The 15481-nt window shown below is 45.4% G+C and overlaps 1 protein-coding gene across 13 annotated transcripts in view; it reads left to right on the top strand.

Moving 5' to 3' along the window:
• LOC120893429 (potassium channel subfamily T member 2) overlaps nt 1–15481 on the top strand; it is a 154949-nt gene that overhangs the window by 72369 nt on the left and 67099 nt on the right. For 8 of the 13 annotated variants that reach the window (XM_040295299.1, XM_040295298.1, XM_040295294.1 and 5 more), the window contains exon 2: nt 11321–12874. The exons of the other annotated variants lie outside the window; for them this stretch is intronic. In XM_040295299.1, the coding sequence (XP_040151233.1) occupies nt 12848–12874 (27 nt within the window). In that variant the 5' untranslated portion in view covers nt 11321–12847. The remainder of the gene's footprint in view (nt 1–11320; nt 12875–15481) is intronic. 13 annotated transcript variants of the gene reach the window in all.

Raw genomic sequence — 15481 nt, 5'->3', positions numbered from 1 at the left:
CTACCACATCATTCAATCGTATCAGTAGACGATGATTGCAGATACAGTCTTTCCTACTGTATCGTTAACTGTCTAACGATCGCGTCCTGCGGCCATGCCGGGCGGCCGCTTCTCGCTTCCCTTTTATTATCCAGCAGTTTCCTCGTTTGCACTCGTACGCCATCATATAAACAAATCATAATATACACTCCATGAATATAGACAGCCACCACACACATGCGGGCGAAGCAGTGGCCTGGCAAAAGGGCGCAAAAAATAATCATAATAATAAAATGTAATTGTGCTAATTTCGCTTGTTAACCAAGCGTTCGTTTCGCGAAGAAGTGCCACTGAGTTTGGCCGATGGTGGTGAGTTGTAGGAGCAAGCAGTGTATATTCATTAGAATCGTCGTCGACTACATGCGGCTCTGCTCCACAGGTTTGAGGGTGTGGGCCCGTAGGGTTGTTTGTTTAATATGAGGCAGCAATGAACTCGCCGTTGCTCGCCCCTCTCTTGCCCTCCCCACAGCCGTTTGCCAAACAATAATAGTAAGTCTGAGATTGCTCGTGAAGTCACTATCCCGTGCCGGTGCGGGATGTTGTTTCCATTTCATTAACGAGCCAACGAGCCAGCCGACTTCTGCGTATCGTTCTTTCGAATGTGAATTTGGACACACGGTGGTGTAATATTGTTTTCTCGGCAAGTTTAACTCGCGCAACTTATAACGCGCTTGTTGACTGCTGCTTAGCAGTTGAGCATAAATTTGCAAATTTTAAGTGCATTGTCACATGGTTAGTGCCCTCTGTCCCGTCCCAGGGGCCCGACAGCAGTCTAACTTTTCCATTTCAATTTTCATTCGAGATTGTAATAATAACAACAACACCATCGTCTCCCCCCGTTTGTTGTTATAAGACACTAATGAAGGCGAAAACCGGGTCAGCTGGATTGAACGTTGCCTGCTGGTGTGCTGGTGTTGTTCGCCCGCTTCCGAATGTCCCGCGTGTGTAAGCCAATGAAGCGAGCATTTCCTCGACGATAATGAGTGCTTTGGCTGTGGAGCTTGGGCGAGCTGCTTGTAAAACTTGTCCAATTCCAAGGGCTTTCTTTGGAACTCTGGATTTGCAAGGATCCCCGGCAAACGAAGCTTTCTTGAAGATCGCCGCCAAGTGCTCTTCACTCTGTATCTTCGTTCGCTCTTCTTGCCATCGATCCACACTCCAGAAAAAGGAACAATAAACACACCGATCAGCCAGCCAGCTTGTGCAAAAAGCCAACCAAGCTCCCCCGGGCCAGTTGGCGGTGGGCAGGATGGAGACGGGAGAGAGAAAAGTTTTTGCGAAACCAGCGCGCCAGAAACATCAGAAGTCATCCTGTTGGTTATCAGTTACATGTTGGCGTGCCCCCTCGCCCGATTTTCACTCGTGCTTACAAAGATCCGGAGCTAGTTAGGCAGCGCCCGAACAGTGGATTGGAACTGTTTGAACAACTTCTCGAGAGTGCTCTTCGGCAAACTTCATCCCGATTTGTTTTTGATAACGATAAGTGCCCCGGTTGCCCCTAGGTTAGTTACGTTACATTTGGAAGGTAGCATTGGATAACAATCGAGCTTCTTTTTCAATGTATTGTTAGATGAAACTTTACCGATAAGAGGTCACGTGTTGACAGATGATGGATTTGGATGATGTTTTGATAATTTTATACACTGCCACCGACAGGTCTGGGATTTACCACACACCCACAGTGATTACAAGACCCAAACATCGTAATGTTAACGCTGGGGTTCTCATTTAAATAAAAACCCATTGCAATGAAAATGTTAATGTGTCCCTCTGCGGGTATCCTTCCATAATAAGCGCTTTTTGTCGTTATTTTAAAGCGTTAAACGGAGTGCAAAGCCTGCCGACAGCCACGGTTGCCACACGCATCAACCCATCATTAGTTGGACTGAGCCACCCAGTACGTGTGTGTGTGTGGGCAAAGTGTTCCCGCCAAGAGGTGCGGCTTGCTGAGGGTTCTCGAGGGTGGAGAAGTTGTATGGCAGATTGTTAATGTCTCACTCCGGCTAACTTCCATTTCCCCTGGGGAGTGAATTGACACCGAGGGGATGATCCAGGACGTCGGTCGGCTTTGAAAGTGTGTTAGGGCGCTCGGGAAGGGCCTTTGTTGAAAGCATGCCGCTGTATAATTGTTGTCAGCTCAGGTGGCAGCAGTGTTAAAGGGGTACCACGCATCAACGCGCACCCCGAGTGCCTCGAGTGTCTGAAGGAACTGGCAATAAATTTCCCATCAAAAGCTAAATAGCGAGGGTCGTCCTCGGTGACGTAAATTTACGGCCCCAATTGGAAGGGGAATGGTGTTGTTGGTGCTGCTCACGGGTTGTGCTGGGAGATGTGTTTAGGTTCAGTTCGAATGGGATGTAAGGGCATCGAAATTGATCCCTATTAGCTCGGACAAAAAGTCACATACACTCAGCATAGGGAGAAGTTTAGAAGGTTGACCCACAGAAAATTGGGAGGAAAATAAGCTCGAATAGAAAGTGAATCGAATAATTTCATATCAATCAAGGGTTTTTGTTGGATAATAGATTGCTTGGGTCTTTACAGGAAATACAATATATGAAACTGGTTCTTTTATTTGATAAACGCCAAAATGTATGCAATGTGTACAGCAAAATGGTCCTAATAATCATTATAACAGCATTTCTGCTCCAAAGGCTAACAGAATGTATTGCAGTAGAATAAAATTAATTGAATAGAAAGCATGTGGTGACCCACTGCATTGTTGTTTGCTTCGTAATAATGTTGACAATCCATTACAACAAACTCAACGCAGCAGGGTTGCGGTTGTAGTACCGCTCATATTTTGATTGCATCAAGTACACAAGCCGCTGACCAAAACTGATTTCTAAAGCCTTCTCAAAGAACACAAAAGAGTGCAAAGCAAAAGTAAATCTTTTTCTCTTCCTCATACCAAGAAAAAAAGACTTGCCCGAGATCGTCTAATTCACAACAAATCGTGACCCGAAAAAGCAGCAGCGGCCGCCGCCGCCGCACCAAAGGTCCCTGCGAGTGCGAAGGGAAACAATAAATGAAAGGAAAACCTCGTTACGTTTAATTAAATTCAGCACAATAGAAACATGTCCCATTTATATCCGATTTAATAATGGACGGCACCCAATGGTGCCCGAGCCCGCCTGCTCCGAAATGTTCTCCCGGTGACAACTTTCACTTTCGACGTATTTCCTTCGCCTTCATCGCCGCGACCTTCCACGAACTCCAACGAAATCGTACCAGCCCGGCACCGGAAGATTGGGAAGGTGTGTGAAATGTTCATCAGATTATCGATTAAGCGACCAACAAGCGACCATCGCCCAGGTCCATGGCGCACCACTTTTCGGCAAAGATAAACTAGCAAAAAAGGACACTCGGGATGGGGATGGCTTGAGTTTAAAAATAAAACAAAGTATCGATTTTCCCGTCCCGGTTCCCAGTCACTCGGCTGCTTGAAACATCGAGACCGAGCTGTACGTTTAACATACAAACTGACCATTAGCTTTGGCGCTGTGTTTTAGCATCGTTAACTTGCTGCCACCATTCGTTACGGATCGGTAAGCACAAAGCAAGCAGCACGACGGGCGATGGTGATAATTGTTTCACTTATTCCATTGCTTCCTGGCTCGACTCCATAATCGATGCAAATGGCAGCTTCATTTAGTTCAGGGTCACCATCAAGTGAAGGTGTTAATTTGGTTGTCATACTGCAAAAAAGGCGCCTTACATGTGCGCAAATAAATAGAACTATTACGCATCCACTCACAAACTCATCTATCTCGGTTCAGCTTGTGGTAAATATTTATACCAATCACCCTCACACGAGTTGCATTTTTGTGAATACGGGACCGGCCCTACACATTGTGTTTAAGCTGGCGGGCAAATCATATTTCTGCTGTCCGCCTGAATGTAGGCAATTTATCATAACATCACAACAGCACCCGCAAGCCTCTTGCGCTGTGTAATGCGCAATAATGCGATCTAAATTAATGAGATTATTTTACACCCTCATAAGCACCCGGCAGCTGGTTACAGCAGGTGTGTGTGAGAGAGAGAGTGCTTGTGTGTGTAAGCGGTGTTTTGGGAGCTGTTTAACCATATGGTTCGTGGGTGAGCTGCACTTTGGCTTGACTCCGTGCGCATGTGTTTGTGGTTGGCGGTAAATGGTGGGCATTATAGTGTACAATTTAATTCAAACTACGCCCTCGGGTGCCACCCGGATGCAAGGTGTGGTGGTGGTGGTGGTTCATAATTTACAAAAACCCTGCCAAATGGAACGCTAAACACGATTTCTATCTTTCGATAACCTGCATCGGATACGGCCGAAAAGACTATTGCGCCCAATGCACCAATTTTAAAGCGCTTGCCATAAATCATATTAATCGCCCAAGATTACAATGGAGCGATTTCCTCCTGCCATGGGGAAAGCTTACAGCTGACACATGAATAGAGGACATTATTTGTGTTTCTGTGTCGAGAAGCTGACCCTCCGAGGGTCAGGTTCGTTGCACTGTGCGCATAGGATGTGTGCAACGAAACGGAAGCACGCAAGGAGTCACGTTCGGCTGCAATCACGTTCGAAACGGAATCGATTTTCACGCTGCTATCTTTATGCAAATGGGTAAACTGACAATGCGGAAGCTTCAAAAAGGAACGGTGATAAAATCGTGATCGCAGTGTGGGTATCCGCAGGCAGTGTCGAATGCTGTGCGCAGCAGATTTCACGGATGGCTTGCATCAATTAATCAATCAGGCTTCGCTATAATGTCGTTAAAATGTGACCTTTCGCTCGAGCACGATTCACTCGTTGTTGGGGAAGCGTTACTATTAATGACGGATGTTGAAGCTCTCGCTCTCAAAAACAAGCCTAAAGTTTGTATAATCCGTTGGTTACTCTTGATGCTAGGTTATAGCAATGGAAACTTTGCTCGGAAGCGAACCAAGAGCGCTTACGTGTAATGGCCTAATAATGAAGGGATTAATGGTTTATTGATTCTTTATCCGGATGAAAGTGTTGGCAAACGAATGTAAACACACCAGTAAACAAGCGATTGTTAATGCTTTAACGAGGAAAGTTTGTCGCAACTGCGATGTAGCATGCGATCCTCTTAGTAAACCTAAACTCCTAAAGTTATGCAAACAGCAGCACAATGACACTTTATTAGAGCTGTGTTGATCGTTTGTTTTCCTTATCTGATACGTTATGATGTCAACTTGGTTTAAGCGAATTTAATCAATATCATATTTAAAAAAGAACAATAATCTCCATCTTCTCCGTGCAAAGTTTATCGATAAAAACCAGACCAACCAGAAAGCACTTACTAATACAAAAACTCAAACTTTTTTGGGTAATTTTTAACTGCCTTTAACTCTCTTTTGAGCTCACCCCCGTTCGTCATGTTAAGCGATGCTAACGGCAACTTAATCGCTCCATTAATCGCACCACTTTTGGTGTAGGTTAAGTCCCTGTTAATGGTTCGGGCGTGTTATGCAAACGATAGGTGCTAAAAAGTTGTGACCTTCTTGGACCGTTTGAAGGGCACAATTATACCGATCGCAGCACGTGAATCGAATCTAAGCTGACCGAATCGTTTCCACACTGCTCGATGCAAACGATCTCATCTGGCCGGTGCATCTGGCCGCTGGATGAGAGTTCGAGAGCATGAACACACCCGGTCTGCGTCAGCAGTCTGAAAATAGTCATCAGGTACAGATGTCTTTAGCGATTTCCCAGATAAATGGAGATAGTTTACGGTGTGGGTATCGCTCGCCGTTCGCTGGAAAAGTTGCTGAGCAAACGAAATTTTCCTCCCGGTTTTCTCCCCCACTAACACTGCTTCTGTAACTCCGGTGTGGTGGGTGAAGCACATCGGGTGTACCTGTATTAACAAGTTAAATAAATCCGACGCGAAATCTCGCCCGCCCGAAACTGGTGGGCTGTAGTGCCATTGTCGTTAACTCGTACACTGGTGAGCTGGTTTAAATTTACTGTTTTAATTACTAACTTTGCTAATGCACAGGGGTAGCCCGTTCGCGCTGCCATCCAGTTCCCTTCGCAAGCTGGCGAATCTGCGCACACGTCGCTAAGAATAGCAGTTGTGCAAAAGTGTTGGTGCAGACATTGCTGCTTCCAATTCTCGAACAATCGGAACCCAGGCGGGGAATACACGATCGAATCATTTCCGTGTTCGCGGCATTTGTCGGTGAACGGCTGTACGCATTAGAATGGAACCAAGCCCAAGGTAAGGAATGGAGAAAGCAATGGCATTTTAATGCCAAATCGGTACGCAAAGTAATCAACTACTAATTTTGTAAAACACGTGTAGGCAGTATTTGGGACCCTCTCTGTCAGACCCTCTTGCTACTAATTAGCGAGCCACAGGCACTGGCTGGCTCCTAATTTGACTACAACGGCCTGATCCTTTTTGCCATCATCATGCCTGATGAAAAAGGTGAGCACGGTTACATTTGATTCGTTTTAACAGTACAAAAAGTTCGACGAAATCAGCACCTCAATTATTGCTGACGCTTCAGGGGAAAAATTTTGTCCCGTTACGGCAAACGCTCACACTTCACCAAGCAGTTTCGTGGAATCAGATGTTTGATGGGGCTTCCTCAAGCGCAAGTCGCAAGTCCTCAAGCGACATCCTGTGCAGCTTCCATAGGGGTTTATTTATAAAACACCAATAACTTTGCTAACTCTGTAACATAATCTACCCGCTGCTTGGAATGTACTTCATCCGATTTTTGCTTTTGGTGCTTTTAGTGTTTGAAAACCTTTTTTCCGCTTCCTCTACCGCTTCCGATCGTTCTGCTGTTCTGCACCAGTGTACAAAAAGAAAGGGGAGAAAAACAACACAAGAAAGCAAAACTGGCAAACATTCAGTACAGTAACTGTAAACTCCTCCCCTCCCCCTCCCCCCCTGACACCTGCACTGCCTCGTGATCCCAACCAATCCCGCAACCAATTACGGTGGAAGAATTTGCATTTCCTAACATTCTCGAGCACTCGCACTGCTCTTTGCCGTCCCCAATGCGCATCACCTGCGTGGGACAGCACCGGTACAATCCGGTATTCGTTCCAATCGTTAACTTACGGGGTTGCGGGTTTTGGGGAATAAGAAATTAACAACCTTATATATTATTTATCAATTTCATCTCCGGAATGCTGCGGGTTGCCTGCGAACCGGTGTGTAAGCTGCCTTTAAGAACATTCCTTGCAGTTGCAGGAGAAGCCGGGATTTTTCGAAACCTCAACCCCAACTTTCCCCAGGCTTGTTTGCTTTTGGGTATATGTGTGTGTGGGGGGGGGTTCTTTTTTGGAGTTTCTGTCACGAGATTGGTCGTCCAGCTTGTTAAGCTTATGGTTCAGCTTTTGCATCCCTCTCGGGACCCACTCGTATGCTCGGGATGTGCTGTTGCTGAGAACCAGCAGTAAATCTGCCACGAAAACTCAACGTTTCCCACACGTGTGCACAGCGCAAAAGTGCTTCCGATTCACAATATCTTGGTCATGGTTTTTTTCGTTTTGTTTGTGACGAACGGTCAACGAGATTGTGAACATATAGTCGTTCAACAACAATCTCGAGTGCAGTGTATTCCCGTTCAAGAATGGGGAGAACCATGTAGAGGAAGAATGCAAAAAGGGGAAATCAAAAGTTGGTCACACCGTTGAAAGGAGTGTGCAAGAACGTACTTCGACCGGGAATAGGGCTTTGTGAAGGTAGATATGTTTTTTTTTTTTAACATTCTTTCTCGATTGCATCCTATGCTGGACAGTGTCACCGCAAGAATCTTACCTTCCCTTAACTTCTGCCGGGCAAATATTTGATTGCCATCGTTGAGGTCGGTTGGTGCAGTCGGTCAAGATAGCATTCTTTGTATCCTAGCTGCTCTTGGTACATCGTTTTGCAATGGCAACCACAATCGAGAAGCAGATTAAATTACCCTTACCCATGTGACATCTTCAGTTATAAATCACTTGCAATTGAAATGTGTTTCTTTTGCTCTTGGTCCTTTTAAACTAACCACCTGGATGGATTTTATTCCCAATTGAAGCGAGTGAAATTCAAATCACTAACGGTTACTTGAATTTTGGAATTTTAGTTTGGTTGTCATGCTCAAATTAAAAAGATCTATATTTAGGACTAAATTATACTTCCCTTTCAAAGTATCCCAAGGTCCGTTAAAGTCAATGTTCCAAAGCCTCTTTGTCAGTGTCACCTATAGCCAAAAATCTGAGCCAAAAACGCTAGAACCGACCCCTGGCGAGATCAGAAGCAGCTTAATCCTTTTTCATCGCTCCATGGTCGCTTTCGTCAATCACTTTTCACGCCTGGCAGGACCTTCTGTTTGCAAACAAAAGTTTGTGTGTATGTGTGTTTTTTTCCTCTTCGTTCGTACCAACCATCATCAAAACCGGCAGTGCCTCGATGGCGCTTGTTCCAGTGAGTGCGCTGCTTCTTCAACCGGTACATAGCCTGCTGTTCAAACGGTTGCCTAAATCCATCCATCCAGCACTCTATTTGTGCCGCATCCGGTTGGCCGGAAGTCACCAGGACTAAGCTTCTGCCACCGAAGGACAAACCGACGCTCAAGAAGGGACACAATTCACCGTAAAACGTTGTGCTAGGGCGGTGATAAATTCTGTGCTATTTCGATATCCGAACCGCGGCAAAGGGACATGGGCGTTGTGAGCTCTTCCAGCTCAGGTGATAGCGGAACGCGCGCAACGGTTGTGAACGTTTAAATTGTGTTTTGATTCAGTTTTACGAAAACATGTGCCGCGAAAAAAGCTCACCACTTACAGAGAGCGAGAAACAGTGGGTGCGCGCTTTTGTCGAGCTACAGCAGCTTCAGGTCCTGTGATCCTTATCTTGCCCACCGATAACGACCTACGAGCAAAGGAACGAGTCGTTTTTCGCACGATATGTGGCAAAGGTTTACGGTTGGTTTAGTTTGCACGATTAAATTACCCATGGAGCGGTTGCGAGAGCACACAGCACAAAACCGGAACGAACGTACACCAATCGACACCTTTCCGTTCCGTTTCGTTTGATTAACATAGCGAGCAACCACCATTTGCGCCTAAATGTAGACCGATGGTGTACCGTTCCGATGGCACGGCCAAGGTCTGCTGGAAGCCTCGTCTCTCGTTATGGTACGCATCGACCTGTGTGCCTGTTTCTGGCAGCGCTTGTTTCATCATTACAAGCATGGATTTTGTGCACGACCACGAGGGGCGGGTGGACCATTCGGGTAGGGGGGGGGGAACAGCCAGAGTGCGTGGTTGGATGTGGTTCATTAATTTCGTCATACCCGTCGGAGGGAAATAATGGGACACAAACTGACAGCCTACTCTCGGGCAATAGTGGGCCCAGTAGTGGTATCGTGTAGATACAGCCAAACACACACACATACTCACATGCTGCAATTTCAATGAACACGACGCCAGTTGACGTTTGGCACTGGTCCAATGATAGACGCACACAGCGGGTGGTCCCCAAGCCGACCGGATGAGTCTTTGCTCATCTTGCTTCTCGGGCCGGTCTCAGCTGTCAGAAGGCCGTGAGGTGAGTGAGGGCATCACTGACGTCCGAGATGACGCCACCCACCGTCGTAGGGTGGCATTGAAAATCGGATCGTTTTTATCTGCTGGCTGCTCTCTTTCCATCTTCCAGGCTGTTGTACGTTAGACAGCCTCCTGCCGGGAACGGAACGGTGCTTCGTTCCTTCTTGGCGCTGCCTCACCATGAATGGAGTTCTACCATTCGTCCATCAGGAATCGATTTTCGTCCCTTTCCGATACTGTAACCTACCACACACTGGTTCCGGTTCCTGCTGCCTGAGCAAGAGAAGCTCCAGCCATTCCACCAACCGGCCAAAGAGTCGACTTTCATGCGATGCTTTGATTCCTGTTGGAATGATAATTGGAGTGGTTCCACTCTTATCGCTCTTTAAAGTTGGTCGCAGTCCATTTGGAAGAGAATGGAGAATGTGCCTTTGTTTTAGAACAGCGGAAACCCATCAGTCAGTCAATATGGGTATCTGTGTGTGTGTGGGTGTGCGTTGAATTAATTATAACGTCGGGTACGACAGATAACTTCATTCTAACGGAACTTTACAATCGTCCCCATTGACCACAATGAAGCGAATAAGATGATTTAGTCATGTGGATTGCCTGCATTTAGGCGTCTTGTCATCTGTTGATCCTATTACCGTTTTTGTGTTTTAGTTTTCGTTTTGTTATTAAGTCGATTTTGATTTTGAAACAAAGTACTTGCTTTAAAATATCGACCCTATGCTTGTGCTCGTGAGCAATTATTACAACACAACGCTGCAACAAAACAGCCGGCACAAGATGGCCTAGGTAGAGAAAGTTTAACATATCGTTCTAATGGCCCAGCCACCTCCTGACACTGACACCGTGTGCAAACTACTTTCATCCTGTGCTGTCCCGTTTGGTAAAGTGCCCTACGAGAACCTGCCATCTACCACCGGAAGTACCATCTCTTCCGTCCATTTTCCTGTCACCCTGTCGTGTGAGCTCGAGCGGGCCAGACCAGTCCCGCCAGTCTGCAGCAAACTTTTCCAATTTACACGTAAAAAATGAAATTGCCGCTCTCAACCAGCCGCCAGACCTGACGACCCTTTTACAAAATGTTCACTCAGTCTTAAAAGCATCAATGCCCTGGCCTCCTCCACTATCGCACGATAAGGGATACCCCCGGATGCGTTTGTAAGTTTTGGCACCGTTTCAGTCGGCAGGTGTAGGGCCCGAAAGCGGATGCAAACAACTTCGTTTCAGCTGGAGATGGAGCAGGAAACTTTTCCCCACAAGCAAATGCGCCATTCACTCCATTACCGGGGAAGCGAGAATGCCGGTTGCGAATCTGTGGTGGACGCTTTAGTGGTGAATCTTTAGGCCTTCCAGATGCAAGCAGGTTCAACAGACGGTCGGTGGAGGATTAGTTTTCAATTTACAATATTTTGTAAAAACTTTATCGTCATTAGGATCGTATCCGGGAAAGGAAACTGGGCTGTAACTACCTTCACCTTTACCTTGCTTTTGACCTCTTTAGTTGAGGTATGAATTTTCTACAAAGAGATTAATGGATAAGCTTTCCACGTGCTATATAGAGATCGTTCGTTTTGCTTAAACTCTCCTCACTAAGCTGATACTCTCTGATTAAAGACACGAATGTTTCCTGATTTTGGTGAAGCGCATGACCTTCCTTCCAGCTGTTGCATCCGGCATAAATGACAACCAACCAATTACCTCTCGTTTTAGGACCAAACGCTGATAGATTTTAGAACAAAACAAATTGTAACGATATAATATCACATAGTGTCTATTTACTAACTGCAACCTACCTAGAGAGTATGTACAAAACGCGTCAAAGCCCTTGCCAGCAACCTACCAACAACGGACAGCTAGCTAATAGGGCAACATTTTTCTACTCCCGGCTGTCTATACACCACTAAACCAACGTCCGGGTGGACCATCGGCAGGAGACCATTCCCTGTGTTCCCGTTGCCTTGTTTTCGGAAACTTCGTGGACCTATAAAACAAGTAACTTAGTAACTAGTGTCAATTAGAAGCGATAGCGCGCCTAGCAGTGTGAGTGTATGTGTGTGTGTGTATGTGCGAGTGTGATTTTGTAGGTTTTATAATCAGCGATCTTCAGAGTGCCCGGACGTCCAGCAACGGAGACACGTGCCGAGCGAGCTCGCAGCAGTGTGATAGACTGAACCAGTAAAAGTAAAAGTGTAAAGCTGAAGCGAGTTAACTAACGAGCTTTTTGGGGAGGGAGACCAGATAGCTTTTTTTATACACATACTAACACCGATCGGCCTCCTAATCCGGGGACGTACTGTTTCTGATCGAGCCACGTTAAGCCGCCAGGTACCAGCACCAGTCATATTACCATAGTGATCCCATAGTGGCTGAGTGTGTGTTTGTGTGTGTGCATCTCAATATCCCTCTGTGTGTTTGTGTGTATTTATGCGTGGCTTGTGTCGTTGTCGCTGTCCATTAGTAGACGATTGTTTGTTTCATGTTTATGTGTGTTTTTTTGTTAATCTCCAAACGGGTAAAATCCTTGCTAAGTGTACCAGCACCATCTTGCCTTCACTGTCACAATGTGTAGCTCGCAAATGCAATAAATCCTAAAGCACTAGCAACCATCAAATCTAGTTGGCAGGGCCCTCGTGTGAGCTCTCCCCGTGTGTACATTCTACATCCATGCAATGCGGTGTCCATACATTTAAGCGTTCGTTGTGTAGACGTTCTTGTTTTATTCTTATCGCTGTGTCCTGTGAGATTTGGTTGATGGTGGTAGCGTTACGCTGAAAACTGTGATTCCTTGTGAGTGTATAAAGCACCTGCTTCAGAAAAAACAAACAAACAAACGCCACACCTTACTGCAGCAGTGTTAGAGTAAAAGCCCGTTCAACCGTTTGTAGATAGCTTGGCCGAGAGAAAGGCGTAAATTTTGGACACGAAAATTCCACCCAAACCAGACAAGCGAGGGCACTATCTATTTTCATTCCGGCGTTGTCAGTCCGTGCTTGACCCAGTTTCGATGGATGGTGTCCAGCGCTGCCGGATGGTTTAGTGAGCGAAAACAAACTGCAGGAACTGTGTTGGTGTATCTGTCTGTGTGTATGTGTGTGTGTGAGTGTGTAGGTGTGAGCTTTGCCACGATCCTGGCATTCACCAGCCACTGGCCGCCACAATTCACTCTCTCTACCATCCACACCACCACCACCACCACCTCTGCCAGCATCATCACCACCAGCACCTTAACTGCACCAAATGTCCGTAGCATCCGACTCATCAGTTGTAAGTGTTTCTTCTCCTGTTCTGAAGCCTTTGCCTTGTTTTTCGCTTCACGCGGTCTTGTTTGCACTGTTTTCATCAATCCTTTTTGCTCAACTAAAGTACTTTGCTTTTCTCTCTTGTCCTTTCTCTTTTCATTTTTATTTCTGCACACTGTTTTTTGTAAATATAGCTTTACACGCTCATCTTGTACACGCTACTGTAGAACGAGACAAGCACAACCTTTTGCTATTGCGTTATTGCTTTGCAAATTCAACAGTTGCAACGTGGCTTATCGATCTGCTCGCTAATGATTCTGTGTTATGTTCTTCTTGCAGTGAGGGGTTGTGATTTGTTGTTTTGTTAATTAACTTTGACAGCAACAGGGCAGACTGTGCTGAGGCAGTCTTGCAAAAACAAACCACATTTCTCAACCAATCAATAACGGAAGCCAACAGAAGTTCGATCGATCGCATTCAATCTCTTTTCTGCATCCAATCATGATGGAAATATTTCCTTTCCTCTGGAACGATCTGTGTGTGCCCTTTCCGTCTCATCCATTTGCCATCATTGTCATAGTAAACAAATCCTGCTGTCTATTTTCTCCTGGGAAAGCCTTCCTATTATTGTCCAATATTTTTTAAGGGAAAGGGTAATATTGTTTGCATATTATGCAGCCCCTAACTGTCGCCGTATCAAGAAACCATACGTAACTTTCCACCCAAACTCAATTAAAACTTACCCGATTGCATGACCCCAGCACGTCAGTCAACTCGGCCGCCCATTTCACCTACCTTTTTGCTCATTGAATGCAAAAATTAAATTACCCCGTTCGGGGAAAGCAAAGCAAAAGCGTCAATTACAAGGTTTCGCTTTGAAGTGTTGAACCTTGCGACACGACGCAGGAAACGAGTCACAAAATAAAATTAAATACAGCTGGCGGTGGCATTGGTGACGCGTTGCCGCGCTGTATGATTTAATAAGATTTCTTTTTCTTGCGAGAAACAGCCCTCTCAGGTAAAACGTATGGCACAGATCAAGAGTTGAGCATTTCCAGAGACGTTGTGTTCACATTAGAAAAGAACCTTTCGGCTCTGTCTTTACAAATTAGTTTATCGCGCACACTTTGATACACGGATTGCATACTTTTAGGCTAATACGCGATGAGAGTGTTTTCTGGCACGCTTTGTTTCGTGCGTTGCCCATCGGTGAAGAATATTTCTATGTAATCAACAGTTAATTCCATTTACATGACTTGAATTCTAGAGCATTATTGATTTTTGGATAGAGTAGTGATTTGAGCGAGTTTGAATCTTTCACACCATTTAAATAATGCTATCTCCCATCGTCAATCGTCATTCGGCTAATCCAATTTATCTTTGCACCATTTTTGTATGCCTCCTCAAATGTCGAAGAACAATCTCGCAAAAAGATGCACGTTCTACTTTACTTTAGAAGCAGTTTATCTGTTCAACGTTTGCTTTATTCGCAACGGTAAGCAAATCAAATTTGCGTAAATCATGAACAAATTATGAAAGCCCTTTAAATAAACACTGGTACTTATTATTCACGGGTACTTCAACAAAAAAGGGATGCTTTAGCGCAAAAAAATTAACATACGACCACTTCCGATGCCAAACCGCACACTAACACCACAAGGAAGGACGGATTAACGAAAAAAACGGAACAGTTAAGGCGTAAAAATAGAGCCTAATGATCTTAAGCTGGAACACTTCGCTTGCCTCTGCCTCGCCTATATTGCTCTTACTCGTCCATGGCCACTTTCTACTTTGCATACTGGGGGTGGTCGCTTTGGGCACGGTGGTTTTATTGAGGGTTAAATCTGTGTCCTTGCTTTCTTTTCCGCTTTCGTTAATAAATAAACACTGAAAAGGGTTTCACGATGGCGAATGTATGAAGTGAAGGGTACATTAATGGCATCCAAATGTGATAAATCAGATTCCTCATGGACAGAAAAGTATACTCAAAGGACCAACTGTAACCTTCCTAGAGGCTAAAGAGAAGAATGTGACGATGACGACAAGAAAGTTATTAAAGGCATCGCAATAAGCACTTGTGTGTGTCTGTGTTTCGTGCATCCTTTACTCGTCTAAACACCTCGTTTAGATGATGTTCTACGACGTTCAAGCTCGCGTCATTCCTACAGTTACTAATGCGAGAGGATAATCTGGATGATTCTTCCGCACGAGCGTGTGTATGGCTGTGTGAGGCATTAAAAGAGGTCACGCTGATGATGATGCCAATAATCCTCTGAGTGCGCTTTCCTTCTGGTAAACGGATTATTGCTCCACCTTTCTCGCCTCGTCCCAGATGAAGTGCCAGATGAAGCAATGAGACAGGAAATCCGTCAAACGTGCCGGAAGAAACGTTCCTTCCCGGTTTCTTCTTCTCATTCATCTCTCCTTAAGCGAGCAATTGCGCCTAAATGTTCGTTTCGCACTTCGCACCCAGCAATGTTTCGCTTTCCAGAACTATGACACTACGCTTCGCGAATGTTTACCAGTTCAAACCGTACCGTATAATCTGCTACAAGTACAGCTGGGCTGGAATTATAATTCCCCAACCGTACAGCACAGCGTCACCTAACAAAACGGGAAGGCTCAAAATCAT

Source organism: Anopheles arabiensis, chromosome 2, assembly GCF_016920715.1.
Source record: "Anopheles arabiensis isolate DONGOLA chromosome 2, AaraD3, whole genome shotgun sequence".
Lineage (NCBI taxonomy): Eukaryota > Metazoa > Arthropoda > Insecta > Diptera > Culicidae > Anopheles > Anopheles arabiensis.
The sequence above is the reverse complement of the archived record's forward strand: the minus strand, read 5'-3'. Positions and strand labels throughout refer to the sequence as shown.